This window comes from Dryas octopetala, chromosome 7, assembly GCF_963921425.1.
Source record: "Dryas octopetala chromosome 7, drDryOcto1.1, whole genome shotgun sequence".
Taxonomy (NCBI): Eukaryota; Viridiplantae; Streptophyta; class Magnoliopsida; order Rosales; family Rosaceae; genus Dryas; species Dryas octopetala.
In genome coordinates this window covers 1197605-1212645 of record NC_141372.1, presented here as the reverse complement: position 1 = coordinate 1212645, position 15041 = coordinate 1197605, and the positions used below count along the sequence as shown (strand labels likewise).

At 38.2% G+C, this 15041-nt stretch overlaps 2 protein-coding genes across 2 annotated transcripts; one reads left to right on the top strand and one right to left on the bottom strand.

Moving 5' to 3' along the window:
* Window positions 1–72: 72 nt before the first annotated feature.
* LOC147278173 (myrosinase-binding protein 2-like) lies at window positions 73–6151 on the bottom strand. Its single transcript, XM_086250129.1, has 12 exons — window positions 5828–6151; window positions 5445–5720; window positions 5072–5332; window positions 4649–4984; window positions 4276–4548; window positions 3830–4120; window positions 2420–2632; window positions 1802–2311; window positions 1466–1696; window positions 942–1358; window positions 646–867; window positions 73–548 (listed from the first exon to the last, which is right to left on the bottom strand). Exons 1-12 carry the CDS (start codon window positions 6095–6097, stop codon window positions 252–254), a joined length of 3597 nt encoding a protein of 1198 aa, XP_086106255.1. The 5' UTR covers window positions 6098–6151; the 3' UTR covers window positions 73–251.
* A 3749-nt stretch (window positions 6152–9900) lies between these two features.
* Window positions 9901–14965, top strand: LOC147278172 (beta-galactosidase 3-like). The gene is made up of 18 exons (XM_086249463.1): window positions 9901–10038; window positions 10160–10255; window positions 10634–10700; window positions 10829–10921; window positions 11086–11229; window positions 11364–11452; window positions 11551–11656; window positions 11746–11833; window positions 11987–12105; window positions 12207–12371; window positions 12463–12641; window positions 12796–12899; window positions 13012–13121; window positions 13317–13427; window positions 13546–13659; window positions 13775–13977; window positions 14087–14423; window positions 14500–14965. The coding sequence occupies exons 2-18, from the start codon at window positions 10191–10193 to the stop codon at window positions 14626–14628; spliced, it is 2223 nt and encodes a 740-aa protein (XP_086105589.1). The 5' UTR covers window positions 9901–10038; window positions 10160–10190; the 3' UTR covers window positions 14629–14965.
* Window positions 14966–15041: the final 76 nt, after the last annotated feature.

The window sequence follows — 15041 nt, the reverse complement described above, 5'->3', positions numbered from 1 at the left end:
TAGTAGACTAGTAATACACAAAATCAAAATTTATATAAATTTGAGAATTCTGGGCATCAATTAAGTAAGCAACAAAACTATAAAGAGTACTGGAATTATTCTGGGAAAAGAACTAGAATAGAAATTGTACAAACTTTTTATTCAAAACACAGGTTTGGCTTCCTTCTTTAATCAAGCAAGTGTTAAGACAAGTCAAAAACTTATTTATTTTTCCTGCTCTGTGAAAACCTTCTAAGACATGCATGCACCGATCAAAACTTCTTGAAGAGAGAGGACTTGGTGGTTTTCTGAGTACTTCCGAGCCAATGCTGCATATGAACTCCAATGGCATCCAAATACAAGCTGCTCCTGCCATGGAAGCCCACCACCTTGCCTTCAGTGGTGGTTGAAGTGAAATATGTTCCAACTTCTTCTCCAAATGGACCATACTTGCCTCTACTTGTGTAAAACGTTAGAGACTTTATGATTTTGGGTTGCTCATCCTTGTTAATGCATCCATAGTACCCAGATATACAAGTGAGTACTTCATGAGGATACTCCAACTTTATCTGCAAAATAAATGCATCCCAAAATTAATTGTAGATACATATATAGTAACTTTTGCAGAAAATTGATCAAGATGGATCAATGTTTATCAAGCATTACTCGATGTGGGGCAGTTCCTCCATTCCCTCCATGCTTAACGGACCAAATGAATTGACCACTTCGATCATACTCAATCTGCATTGAGCAAATGCCTTCAGCTGCTCTTGTCAAATGAATCTGCCTAATTCCATTAAATACTCCATCATCCCAAGGTCTCCCTTCATCTCCACCCCAAGGTCCTGGTCCACATGGGGCTGGTTCTTTTATCACCCCACAAGCAACCTGAGCAAAAAGAGAATTACTTGTACATATGCAGCATATATATAAATGCAAAAATGGAATCAGACTAAACTTACCTCTTCAACTGGTCCTCTGTTTGTGTGTACTAGTTTATTAGACCAGTGGGGATGAACTATCTCAGTAATGGCGCCTGCAGGCTCCTTTTTGGGAATTGGGATGATTTCTGTGCAATTATTAGGAGAATTAGCGATCAGGGGTGGTGTCTCAGTCTTCTGAGTCATCTCTACCTTCCCTTCTATGGCATGCACCCCAAGAGCATCTAAGAACAAACCCTTCCTCCCATGAATTCCAACAATTTTGCCTTCCTTGAGCTTGGTGCTGAAAGGGGTTCCTTGTTCTTCTCCATATGGCCCGTGCTTCTTTTTCGTGGTGTGGAAAGTGAGTGACTTAATCACATTAGGCCCCATCATCATTACAGGCCCGAACGTTCCTGTTATATGCGTCAAGACTTCTTGCGGATAATCAAACAGTATCTGCAGAAATGCACAAAGCAGAACAATGCAAATGAAGTTGATGTAGTATTGAAATAAAAAGTACAGCATAATATGTTATGCAAATTGTACTTTGTTAACTAATTCACCTTGTCACTTTTATATCCTCCAGTGCCGCCATGTCTGCCTCCCCATACAGCATCACTATTGCGATCATACAGAACCTTCATATATACAACTCCCACATAATTTCGCGATAACTTGATTTGGATAATACCTGAATATGCTCCATCATCAAATGCAAAGCCACCCGTACCTCCCCAGGGACCATATGTTACCACCCCTTCAACTTTTGAAGGAACTGCCTCAATACTAGGCGTCTGAAATAAAGCATTTGATGTTACAAGAAAAGAATACATCATATACCACAACTAAAATTGAAGAACAAAAAACAGAAAGTGATTTATAAACACAAATTTTCTCACCTTGTGTTTGGTTCCTACATCACTTAATTCTCCGGAATTGGAAAACTGCCTTGAGAGCTTGTTGGGTACCGCAGGGCTATTAGTACTTGAGAGCTTGTTGGGTACTGCAGGGTTATTGGTATTGTAGTCATCCTTGGGTCTTATAGCAAAGAACACATCACAGTTTTGGATGACCGAGTAGCCAGCAAGGTTGTCAGTGCCACCAGTAATATTATAATTGTACTGAGTATGAACCAAAGGTTTCAAGGGGTGGTTTTCTTTCTCAAGAGTCTTTAGGTAAGCTCCTATTGAATCAAGATACCATCCAGACATGCCATGAAATCCAACAATCTTACTCCCAGTCACTGCTGGGAGTGAGAAATAGGTTCCTTGTTCCATTCCAAACGGTCCATAAACTCTTTTGTTGCTCGTGAAAGTAAGTGATCGAACTGAGAGTGTCCCCCATTCACTTATCTTGCCATAATGTCCATGAATTGAAGTCAAAAACTCTTCTGGATAATTAAGCTTGACCTGCAGTAAGACACAATTAATTTGTACAAGATTATGTGACTAGTTAACTTTCTTGTCATGTAATGGCATGGTGGTAATTGAAATACAGAGGGTTTGGGACTAGCTAACCTTGTCTGTTTTCCAGCCTCCATTTCCACCATGCTTCTGTGACCAAAATGAATTCCCTTTCTCATCATATTCAATCTGAATGCAGTCAATGCCAGCTCCATGAGCTATCACCAACTGCCTCACCGTTGAGTAAACTCCATCATTCCAAATGAACCCGTTTTGTCCTCCCCATGGCCCAACTGATATGGGTTTATTCTCTGATTCATCAAAACTCTGTGGCACATAGAAAAAGGGATTAGCCTATATATCGAAACTTAATGAAACAAAAAAAAAAAATTATAGTTACCATTTTGGAATAGTGATCAAATTAAGGAGATGGACCAGATGGTGAAGGTGAGCAGAGTAATTTGAGGGTGTGAATGAAATTAAATGTTGCACTAAGAGAAGGGTGACAGAGGAATTTATACGAACACAGAGGGTGCTCAGGTGCATGGACTAAGATAATCATAAATACATAGGTAGGTTGGAACTGTGTGGAAGAAGCTAATTCTGTTTTCCACTATGGAGGGAAAGGGTTCAAAGTAAACGAATCAATTTATTCAAATCCTGTATGTCCTGCAGGACAGAGAAGAGTGTTATCTTTGGCTAGCTAGATAGCATTTCTGACGAACTGGAATTTTTCCTGAGTGCTATAAATAGTAATATATATATATATGTTCATTTTCGTATGGAGCAATATTCCAATAAAAACGATTTCAAATTGGGAGACACAGAAACTACGCAGTCCTTTATTCGAATTCTCGAATATATAGAGATTTTGTGCATGGCACATACGTCACAATCAATTAGACCCATACACGTACGTAATGGCAAATCTCTAATATTCATAGACTTATAGACACGTACATCGGTACATGCATGGCCAGTGCCCAATCATTGTTTAATACTTCAGAACTTTAAGCAGGAATGTTCTTCTTTCTGGTAATTGTACTAGTTTGCTAGCTGTACAAGATACCAATTAAGAATCTTGTTTTTCCATCCCATAATTTGTACCCATCACAATTCACGTCAATTTTTGTCCATGGGTTTACTAAACACACCTCAAATTTTGTTTTGTCCACAGATGTTGCTCTCTCTTAGCTTTTGCTCTGGTTTGCTTGTATGCTGGTTTCTGTTAATCTTTCAAACCAGAAAAGATAAATAAAGAAAATAAAATAATTGCCATATCCTGATAAGAGATTCTTGTATAATATAACAATTAATTTTATTATAACTTTGGAGAACTCTTTGATATGATATTACATTCCAATGCTTCACACCACACACTTGGCTCTACTTTTTGTTTATTTTAATTACTTTCTTACTAATCACAATTATGTAGGCTATAGCTAGCCTGCTAAAGATGGTTTAGATGAAGAGCATGGCACAGGTCTTGTGAAGCATGTTGTGCATGTTGATGATGGGTCCTTAATTGTTCCACTCGATCATTCGATTCACATTGTTGAATTGCATGTGGACTCCAATGGCATACAAATAGCAACCACTCCTTCCATGAAACCCGATTATTCTGCCTTGGTCAGCACTACTACTACTCTTTCTGGACGTGAAATAGGTTCCTGCTTCTTCACCATATGGCCCATACCTTCCCCTATTGGTATAGAATGTCAGAGACTTTATCACACTCTTGCATTCATCTCCAGCAACAGGACAATAGTACCCACTGATGCAAGTCACAACCTCATGTGGGTAGTCAAATTGGATCTGTTTTTCATTTTTTTTTTTTTTGTTAAATAAACAAAAATATAGTGGTGAGTACACATATTGCAATTAATAAGTAGTGTTATATTTTTTTCTCAGCAAAAACTGTTTGGTAAAATGTCTCAAAGACGAGTAATTGATTAGTACTGGGTACGTACCACATGGCAAGTGCCCTCATTGCTCCCTCCATGTTTAGCAGACCATACAGATTGGCCATTGCGGTCGTACTCTATCTGAAGTGAGTAAATGGCTTCTCCTTTTGCCAAGACAATCTTCCTGACCCCGGTGAAGATTGCTCCATCATCCCAGGGCTTCCCACCATCTCCACCCCAAGTCCCCTGTCCATATGGACCTGCAGCAGCAGCTGGGACAAGTAATCCTGGATTACATGGATTGCTTGGTCCTCTCCCCATCCCAGAACTAATTACCTGCTACATATATATGAAATAGTATGCAAATTAATTTGATTTTCTGGTATATATATATATATATATATAATCATAACATCCATCATAAGCATTGAGCAAGTACCTGATCACAGTATTTCATATCAGTAGTAGTACTGTTCATGTTGAATGAGTGATCATTATTAGGAGGGCGAGGCACTGATGGTACTTTATTTCCTTCTAGGACATGGACTCCGATGCTTTCGACAAACCACCCCTTCTTCCCATGAAAACCAACAATCATGCTATTATTTGAGGAAGGAGAGGAGAAGGGGATTCCTTGCTCGTTTCCAAAGGGACCATACTTCTTCTTGTTGGTGTGAAATGTGAGGGATTTGATGACAGTTGGTCCCCTTAAGATCATTGAACCATAGTATCCATTTATATGTGTCACATATTCTTGTGGGTAATCCAAAGTTATCTGTTACAATCAAATAATTAATATTCATCACCAATTAATTAATTGGTTTTTCTGAAAGATAATTAGTTAACTAGGTAAAGGAATGACCTTGTCCAGTTTAAGTCCTCCACTTCCACCATTCTTGTTTCCCCAGAAGGCTTGGCCATTCTTGTCATAGCAAACTCTCATGGAAACAACAACACCAGATCGCGACAAATGAATTTCTCGAATACCTGTGTTCACTCCATCATCAAACAGCATTCCATTGCTACTGGTACCACCCCAAGGCCCATATGACACAGCTGCAGGTCTCACATATGTGGTGGCTGATCCTTTTGCAATAGCATTCAATTGGCCACTTGCATACACCTGCTGCCAACAATATTCAAATGTTTAATGTTAATTAATTGGAAATTTAAACTTAACTCCAACAATAACATTAATTAGTACTGCTAATCAGCTGGGATGGTAGTAATCTGACCTTGTCCTTAAAATTTGTTTCAACTTCGTGGTAACCAGCTGATCGGTCATACTCATGAAACCCATAATCCTGATCTCTTCCCTTGATAGCCTGTCTCATGTTTGAATTATAATTCACTCCTCGAGCGCTCATAGACACCTTGTTATTAGTTTGATCTGCACTTTCTCTAAAAGCATGGTTTGGCACAATCTTCATATAGTCCTCGTTGTAATTACCACCATGCCCCATGTATGAGGATCCTAATTTGGCAGCAGCTGCTTCCTCACTCATATAAACCTGGACATAATGTATCATAATATATATAATTATATATATATACCTAGCTAGTAGCTAGCCAATTAAATTAAAATCAGTAAACTAGCTAATTAAGTAATTCATTGTACCTTCTCCTTCCTTTCATATTCATGAGTAGCATTATAGGCACCTCCTCGATTGGATGCAAGTCCATTGTCCGACTTTTTTTCAACGGCTACCACCATGTCATAGCCTTCGTTCCCACCAACACCATTAAGAGTACCATTAACAGTAGCATTGCTGATGCATGAGTTTTGGGCCCAAGTTCTTTGGACTAGAGGCTTGAGATACACTCCAATTGACTCCAGGTAGTTATAACCGCTTCGGCCATGGAAGCCCACAATCTTGCCCCCAGTCATTGGGAATGTGAATTGAGTTCCATGTTGAACACCAAACGGCCCATAATATCTCTTGTTGCTCTCAAGCAGGAGGGACCGGACAATCAATGGACCGCATTCTACAATGCTGCCATAGTACCCGCTGATTGATATCAGGTATTCATCATCCCCATGATCAAGCTTGATCTACATATACGTGTGCATGCCCAACATTAATTAATTTGTTCAATTTGTTCTTAAGAGGGATCATTTTTTGACGGAAAAACTTATAAGAAAGATCCCTTTTTGACAAGAATAAAAAGAATCGCATGTGAGCCCAACGTTGAATGCAATCCAATGTTTTTGACAAGAATAAATACTGAAATAATCATGATGATAATCGAATGGTCAAATTAATGGTCAAATGGATAGCCTCGATGACCAATGCAATTCCTTTTTCTTCAAGTCAAAAGGGAATCCTCTTGAAAAGTACCTTATCTATTCTAGCACCACCAGGACCGCCATGCTTCTCTGACCACAGTGAGCAGCCCGTTGTGTCGTACTCAGTCTGGATGGAATGAATTGCATTGCCATGACTGATTACTACTTGCCTCACGCTGCAGTAAACTCCGTCGTCCCACCGTGCGCCACACTGCCCTCCCCATGGCCCCACTGAGATATGGCTCTTTTCATGCCCTTCACAGCTCTGTATATATGCATTGCCATGAATATTTACTCATCACATGTATTGTGCAATACCAAATTAAGATTGAAATTAATCAACATAAACAATTAATGCAACTAACTTAAATTACAAATGAATCTAAGAAAATAGAGATTAGCTATAAATTAGTTACCATTGTGATGGAACAAGAGACTAGCACTAGCTAGCTATGTGGAGGGAAAGGGTTGTACTTGTTCTACTTGCAATTAAGGATGAATGCCATGGTAGGGTTTATATAGAGGAAATTTTCATTTAAATTTAAACTATGTAGGTACGTGTAGTTGTGGATATATATGAAGATGATTCCAAGCTCCAATATTGACCGGAAAAGCAAGCTACACAGAACCTAATCTTAGTAATCTATTACCAAGATCCTCCACAGACTAAATTCTTGTGGAAAATGCTCCATCCACCTTGCATCCCACAGGGTGCTAGGGTCCCAGCCCCAGCATCGATCATTTTTGTAATCGTTAGCTAGCATCATCATCGTGCTCAGTGCTCACGTCAGGAAGAAATTTTTCTACATAACTATAACATTATGTTACTAATTCTATTCAAATTAACCTCTATAATTAAAATTCTGCACATATTATAAGTTGCTAACATACTCCATAAAAAAACAAAAAAACAAAAATAGTCAGGCCCAACTGGGTTATAATTCATTTAAATGCTTTAAGAGGCTTTTCCTAATCTGGGCCTTCTAGAATTCAACAGAAACATAATTTGAGTCCACTTTCTGTTCGGGGTTTACTTCTGGCCATATCCAATTCGGGCTTCACGCCCCAACACAAAAGTAAAACGCACCCATTAAAAAGTCTATGATGGGACAACACAGTAACCTACTGATGTGAGACTGAACCTTGTAATTTTCTCTAATAAATTAAAAAAAAAAAAAAAGAAGAGAAAAAAGAGAGAGGTGTAGAAAGAAGAGTGTCCCTGAAAGTGCGATTAGAGGCTAGAACAGAAAACAAAATCTGGGACAGCTGAATATATGCTTTCCAGTTTCCACCACACCGACGTAAACGGAACGGAGATCTAGTTAGTGGCCAGCGGGACGAAATTCATAGATAAACTATACGCAAGAAACAAACGCCCATCAATAGTGGCCCGTTACGCGCTACTAACTCATAATTGCCTCATATAATAAAAATACAAAATATTAAAGAATTTAAATTAATTGGACCCATCACCCATTCACCCACCCTCCTCTCTCTCTAGTTTCTTATAAGGATAATTGATTGCAACTTTTCCCATTTGTGTCTTCAAAGTTTAAACCCTGGTCCACCCTCTGTCATTTTTTCTTCTTCTTTTTTTATGATAAATCATTATTTTTCTTCCTTTTTAATTCTTTAGTGTAGATAGATATTTCATAGTATATCATTCATTTCAAAGTGCTGCATGCCTTTTTTTATGAAATGGTGATGATGATTGGTTTGATTTGAAGGGTACGTATCAAATATTGATATATATCTTTCTTATTCATAAGGGCTTGAAATGATTAATTAATCAAACTTTTTTACTCCTTAATATATTCATACTTGCACTTAATTAAAAGATTATATAATGACATAAGTTAACTAAACATTGCCAAAGACGTCATTTCCATAATTGTTGTGCATAAATAAAGGTTTTCTAATTGAAAAACATGTACACATCAGTCAACACTGTTTTCTTCCCACTTCCCTCTATGATTTCATGCTTGGAATTCAAGTAAAATTAAGAAACATTAATTAGCACATGCCAGGCTTAAGTGATTTCATTTGGGACCATTTGCACAAAAAACGCGGACCATGGTGCCTTCAACATAAGGGTACACCCTTCTCATGTTAAATGAATAAAAATAATAAGAGTGAAAATGAAGAAACTCTGCTTGTCTAAAAAAAGGCTTAGAAATAATGGTTTGGGGTTTTATTACACAGAAGCATTTGACAATTTTCTCCACATGGAGTAAACCAGTTTCAAAGAGTTCACAACAGCAATGGCCGGTTGTCTTAGGGCAGTTTGGTATCCTATTCAAATTTGGTACCATACAAGCCCTTAGTTTTCTGATTTCTTATCAAACCTACTTTCTACCATTTGAATATTTGTGGGAGACAGAGAGAGGAAATTAGTTGGTGAAGAAGATTTTAACTAAATATTAATATCTGAAAGGTGACGGTGCATATATGCAATTGTGTGGGCTAGGAGCCTAGGAGGGTTGGTCATCACCATCCAATCAGTCCACCACAGTTGGGTTTTAATAACATAAATAGTTTGGTTGAGGGCCTAAGGTTTTTATGATAATGAAAAGAAAGGTTTTGAAAACAAAAGAAGAAAAGAATAGGTTTGGAATTGTAATTAATTAAATTTTCTAGCTTAAAGACATATCACATGGGCTAGTAACCCATCGGACATAGATATCAGACAAGCCTTTGCTATGCATACGCCCATGCATTATATATGGTTGGGATGGCACAAGCAGACAAACAATGAGTACAATCGAATAATGGGGTTCATTTTAGATCAAATACATACATATGCATTAGGGGCATATGGAAAGCAAGAGAGGTACTTGTTTTACATGCTTTTAAAAGCTTGTGATTTCATCATGGTCTCTAGGCATGTGATCATGATTCATGAACCTACTCCATCCCAATTACTGTACTGATATTTGAAGAATAATCCATGTTTACTCAATTAAAAATTACAATTAATCTGACATTAATACAATTTAATTAATCAATTAATCTTAGATTTTGTTTGACTATCAATATTCTGACAGTCCAAAAGCCAAAACTAATTTATCTTTTTTCGTTCCGAACAAATAATTAATAATAACATTTTCAATCTTTATTACTATTTATTTTTATGCACTTGTTTAAACTCGATCTTTCTCTTCTGTGCTGACATTATCATATTTACATAATTAATACTTATATATTTTAAGCAGCAACCCAAACCAAAGCCCAGTGGTTGCAGTCAGCCTGTCAGTGCAGCAGAGTTGTAGATCAGAAAGCTCAGAGCTTTTCTCTCACTTTGCATTTCCACACATTTCCAACAATCTAAAGCTTTGTTTTCAAATTTCCCTCCACTTAGTCAAAGGGACATGGAAATTCACTCGGTTTCCAAGCTCCTAACTTTGTTCTTGGTGACCTTGTTTGTGGGTTCTGAGCTGATCCATTGCAGCAGTGTCAGCTACGACAAGAAGGCCATTATCATCAATGGCCAGAGAAGAATACTCATCTCTGGCTCAATTCACTATCCCAGAAGTACCCCTGAAGTATTTCACTCTCTTTCACTGTCTTTCACTCTGTTTCTCTGCTAATGTGTCTGGTCCTTACGTGTTTTTTGTGACATTTCTTGGTGATTTTTCTGAGATCATGAAATGGGTTTTGGTGTAGATGTGGGAAGGTCTAATACAGAAGGCCAAAGATGGAGGTTTGGATGTCATTGATACCTACGTTTTCTGGAATGGCCATGAACCTTCTCCTGGCAATGTACTATTCTGGATCTCCACTGTGCAGTACACTTCTACTAAGTTTCAATTTTGAACTTTTACCTTTTTTTTGTGTCTCAACTTTTATTCTTTTCTATTTTGATTTTTTAGTATAATTTTGAGGGGAGGTACGATCTAGTACAATTCATAAAGACGGTTCAGAAGGCAGGGCTCTATCTTCATCTGCGCATTGGACCTTATGTTTGTGCAGAGTGGAATTTTGGGTGCCTTGCTGTCTTTTTTATTTTTTATTTTTTATTTTGAAAGCTTCATGTATACATTATGTTTTACTACAGTGCGGAGTAAATGCTTCAATCTGATTTTTTTATTAGTTCCATATTTAACAACTTAACTTGAGTGCTTAATTTTTACTCTACAGAGGATTTCCTGTTTGGCTGAAATATGTCCCTGGTATCAGCTTCAGAACAGATAATGGGCCATTTAAGGTATTTCTTGCCCTACATCTGCGTTCTTCCTAAAAATTTCTACTGAAAACATCTGTAGATTGTAGAGCTAATGTGGATTTGAACTTAAAAACTTCATGTTCTGGGTGTATTTTTTTTTTTTTCTGAAGATGGCAATGCAAGGGTTCACCCAGAAAATTGTCCAGATGATGAAAAATGAAAGGCTATTTGCATCACAAGGTGGTCCCATAATCCTTTCTCAGGTACTGATTCTTGATGCATGGCCTTGAAATATATTTGAGTTCTCTGATTTTATTTTTCGCTGAATTTTGAGCACCTTTTATCTAAAATGGTGATAATTTCCCAGACAATAAAAGATGGGTCAGGCAATTTTTTTAATTTCTACTTTAAATTTTGTATTATGCAGATTGAGAATGAGTATGGGCCAGAGAGCAAAGCACTTGGAGCTGTTGGTCATGCCTACATAAATTGGGCTGCCAAAATGGCTGTTGGATTGGATACAGGAGTCCCATGGGTGATGTGTAAGGAAGATGATGCCCCAGACCCTATGGTGAGCTATCTTGTTCTTTTCAGTTTTTAAATACCAAATTTCTTGATTCCCCCATTTCCTCTTAGCATTTGAATCTCTGGGTTTTGTGTACTTATATATATATATATATATATATATATATCTCTTGGTAACAGATAAATGCATGTAATGGTTTCTACTGCGATGGCTTCACTCCCAACAAACCTTACAAGCCTACCCTGTGGACGGAGGCTTGGAGCGGCTGGTAAGTGTCATCTTTACCATTAATAACTAGCTCTGAAGTTGACTGAGTGTAAGCAAATTTACTGATCTAATATCTGTCAACCCAACAAAAATGATTAGGTTTACAGAGTTTGGAGGCACAATTCACCACCGACCTGTTCAAGATTTGGCCTTTGCAGTTGCTCGCTTCATACAGAAGGGTGGCTCATATATTAATTACTACATGGTTGGGTTTCTTGTTAAATCAGTACAAGTTTTAAAGACTAAAATGTGCCAGCTCAAATTTTGAGTTTCACTGCTTATGGTTTATGACAGTATCATGGAGGAACCAACTTTGGACGCACTGCTGGAGGCCCATTCATTACTACCAGTTATGACTATGATGCTCCAATTGATGAATATGGTAAAAACTTAAGTCTTTGAATTTTTAAAACAAATTCTAAACGGTCCACAAATGATGCATGATTCCTCAAGAATTTCTTGGCACACATGGCATTTTGGTTTATAACTTAAGCTCTTAGTTGGAAGTTGGAACTAACCACTTAACTCTTTTCAGGTTTGATCAGACAATCTAAATATGGTCATCTGAAGGATCTTCATAAGGCTATTAAGCTATGTGAACATGCTTTAGTTTCTTCAGATCCTACTGTTACTTCATTAGGAACCTATCAGCAGGTTTGGCTTCTCCAATATGTATAATAGTGGGACAATTCCTTCTATTAACCTTACAGAAAAAGCATAACATACCATGGTTTTTTTTGTTTTTTGTTTTCCAGGCTTATGTATTCAATTCAGGACCAAGAAGTTGTGCAGCTTTTCTCTCAAACTTCCATTCAACTTCAGCTGCAAGGGTGACTTTTAATAACAGGCACTATGATTTGCCTCCGTGGTCCATTAGCATCCTTCCTGATTGCAGGAATGCAGTATTTAACACTGCAAAGGTAAGCGAAGATGATCAGTTGCATATTCTTCTGAACCTCTCTCTCTCTCTCTCTCTCTCAAGTTACTGATACAAGTGTCCTGTCATTCAAGGTGGGAGTTCAAACTACAGAGATGCAGATGATCCCAACCAATAGTCGGTTGTTTTCATGGGAGACTTATGATGAAGATGTTACTTCTCTACATGAGAGGTCAAGTATAACAGCTGTTGGACTTCTAGAGCAGATAAATGTCACTAGAGATGCTAGTGACTATCTGTGGTACATGACCAAGTGAGCAGCATTTCTTAATCAGTTATACTGCTATCTGATTGATCAAGTAAATTAATTTGAATAATCATTTCTTAATCAGTTGTACTGTAATTTTTTTCTTCCCAAATACGTCTATTGGCCATACTTTGACTTCTTTGGTTTGCATGTTATTCAGTGTTTACATCAGTTCATCGGATCTCCGTGGAGGAAATAAGCCTACTCTTACTCTGCAGTCAGCAGGCCATGCTGTCCATGTCTTCATCAATGGACAGTTTTCAGGTATGCTGTAAAAAATTTATTCTCCCACAGAATGGGAGCATTTTATTCTTCTATTTGATTGAGGCTTCAATTTTTCCATCTTTCTTGACTGGAATAAAAAACATTATTACAGGGTCAGCGTTTGGAACAAGGGAGCAGAGGCAATTCACATTTACTGGACCAGTCAACCTCCGTGCTGGAACAAACAGAATTGCACTACTCAGCATAGCTGTTGGATTACCGGTTAGTGCCCTGCCCATGGCTCATTGATTCTAAATGCCGCATGTGAACTTTCAGTCCAATATTAAGATGGCGAGCAATAAGCATAAGTTGAACCAGTGTGCACCCAACTGTCAAATTGAACACATACACTAAATGATGAATCCCATTACTTAATTCATTTACTGACAAGTGATAACCCTTTTTGTTTTGATGAAGAATGTTGGGTTGCATTATGAGACATGGAAAACAGGAATCCTAGGTCCAGTTTTGCTGAATGGTCTTGGCCAAGGAAAGAAAGACTTAACATTTCAGAAGTGGTTCTACAAGGTGAGCCAACCCCCATCCTCTCTATATTTTGGCCACTTATTACTCTCTCTCTCTCTCTCTCTCTCTTTTTCTTTTTTCCCACAGATGTAAAATCTCATAGAGAAATCTTTCCAAACAGGTTGGCCTTAATGGAGAAGCAATGAATTTGGTCTCTTCAAATGGAGCTTCATCCGTTGACTGGATCCGAGGGTCACTAGCTACCCGAACCAAGCAGACTTTGAAATGGTACAAGGTAAGGATATCAATTATCAAGACAGAGGAGGAACAACTTATTAGCTATTGGTGATAAAATTTAGACAGGCTTTAGGCTTTAGAAGCTCAATTAAATGTTATCTTGGAATGTGCAGGCTTATTTTAATGAACCTGAAGGAAATGAACCACTGGCTTTGGACATGCGGAGCATGGGAAAGGGTCAAGTGTGGATCAATGGGCAGAGCATAGGAAGATACTGGATGGCTTATGCCAACGGTGACTGCAATATATGTAGTTATGCCGGGACATTCCGGCCAACAAAATGCCAACATGGCTGTGGCCTACCAACTCAACGATGGTATCACCATATAAACCACTAAACTTCTAAAATCTGGACCCTTTAATTGCATCAAGACAAAGATGAAATGTTCCATGGGTCTCAAACATTTTTTGGGTTTCCTTTGCAGGTACCATGTTCCTCGGTCCTGGTTAAAGCCAACAGGAAATTTGTTGGTAGTTTTTGAGGAACTGGGTGGGGATCCAATAAGGATATCCCTGGTGAAGAGATCAGTGAAAACTGTCTGTGCTGACTTACACGAGCACCACCCAAACGCCGAAAATTTTGATACCAACAGCCATGACCAATCTAAATTACTTCACCAGTCCCAGGTTCATCTGCAGTGTGAACCGGGGCAGTCTATCTCAAGCATTCAGTTTGCAAGTTTTGGAACTCCTACCGGAACTTGTGGGACTTTCCAGCAGGGAACATGTCATGCCACAAACTCTCATGCCATCGTAGAGAAGGTATTTCCCCAACTACAGTCTTTTCTTTTGTTTTACTTGCAGTTTTCTTAATATTATCTCTTAATATGTTCCACAGAATTGTATCGGCCATGAGAGTTGCTCGGTTGCTGTATCCAACAGCATCTTCGGGACAGATCCATGTCCGAATGTACTGAAGCGGCTATCAGTTGAAGCTGTTTGTTCAACAACAATTACAACCACTTAACCCAATTCGGGGAGATAGAAGATATTGTAAGAGGAGGTGAAAAGCTTCCCAGCCTAGAAAACATTGTCCTGTCTGCACATGATGCAAGCCACGAAGCAAAGAATCCGTACAAATAAAGGGTGTATACTCGAAGATGAAGATTCTTCAATGTTATTGGTCAATCTGTATCAGAATTAGAGTGTTTGGATTGACAATATGCTTGTGTATAGTGGTTTGTTAAAGTATAGGCAAGTGCTTTTGCCTCGAGGTTTGATTAGATGGCTCCGATTTCGTCTCTTATTCCCTGGTCTTTTTATCCACATATGAATGACACATGTCCACCAGAAATTGAGTAATACTCAAAAGACTCCTTTGTGCCTAGAATTGGATCGGATATGGTAACTAAATTCAATGTGTATTAAAGGAAAAAGACA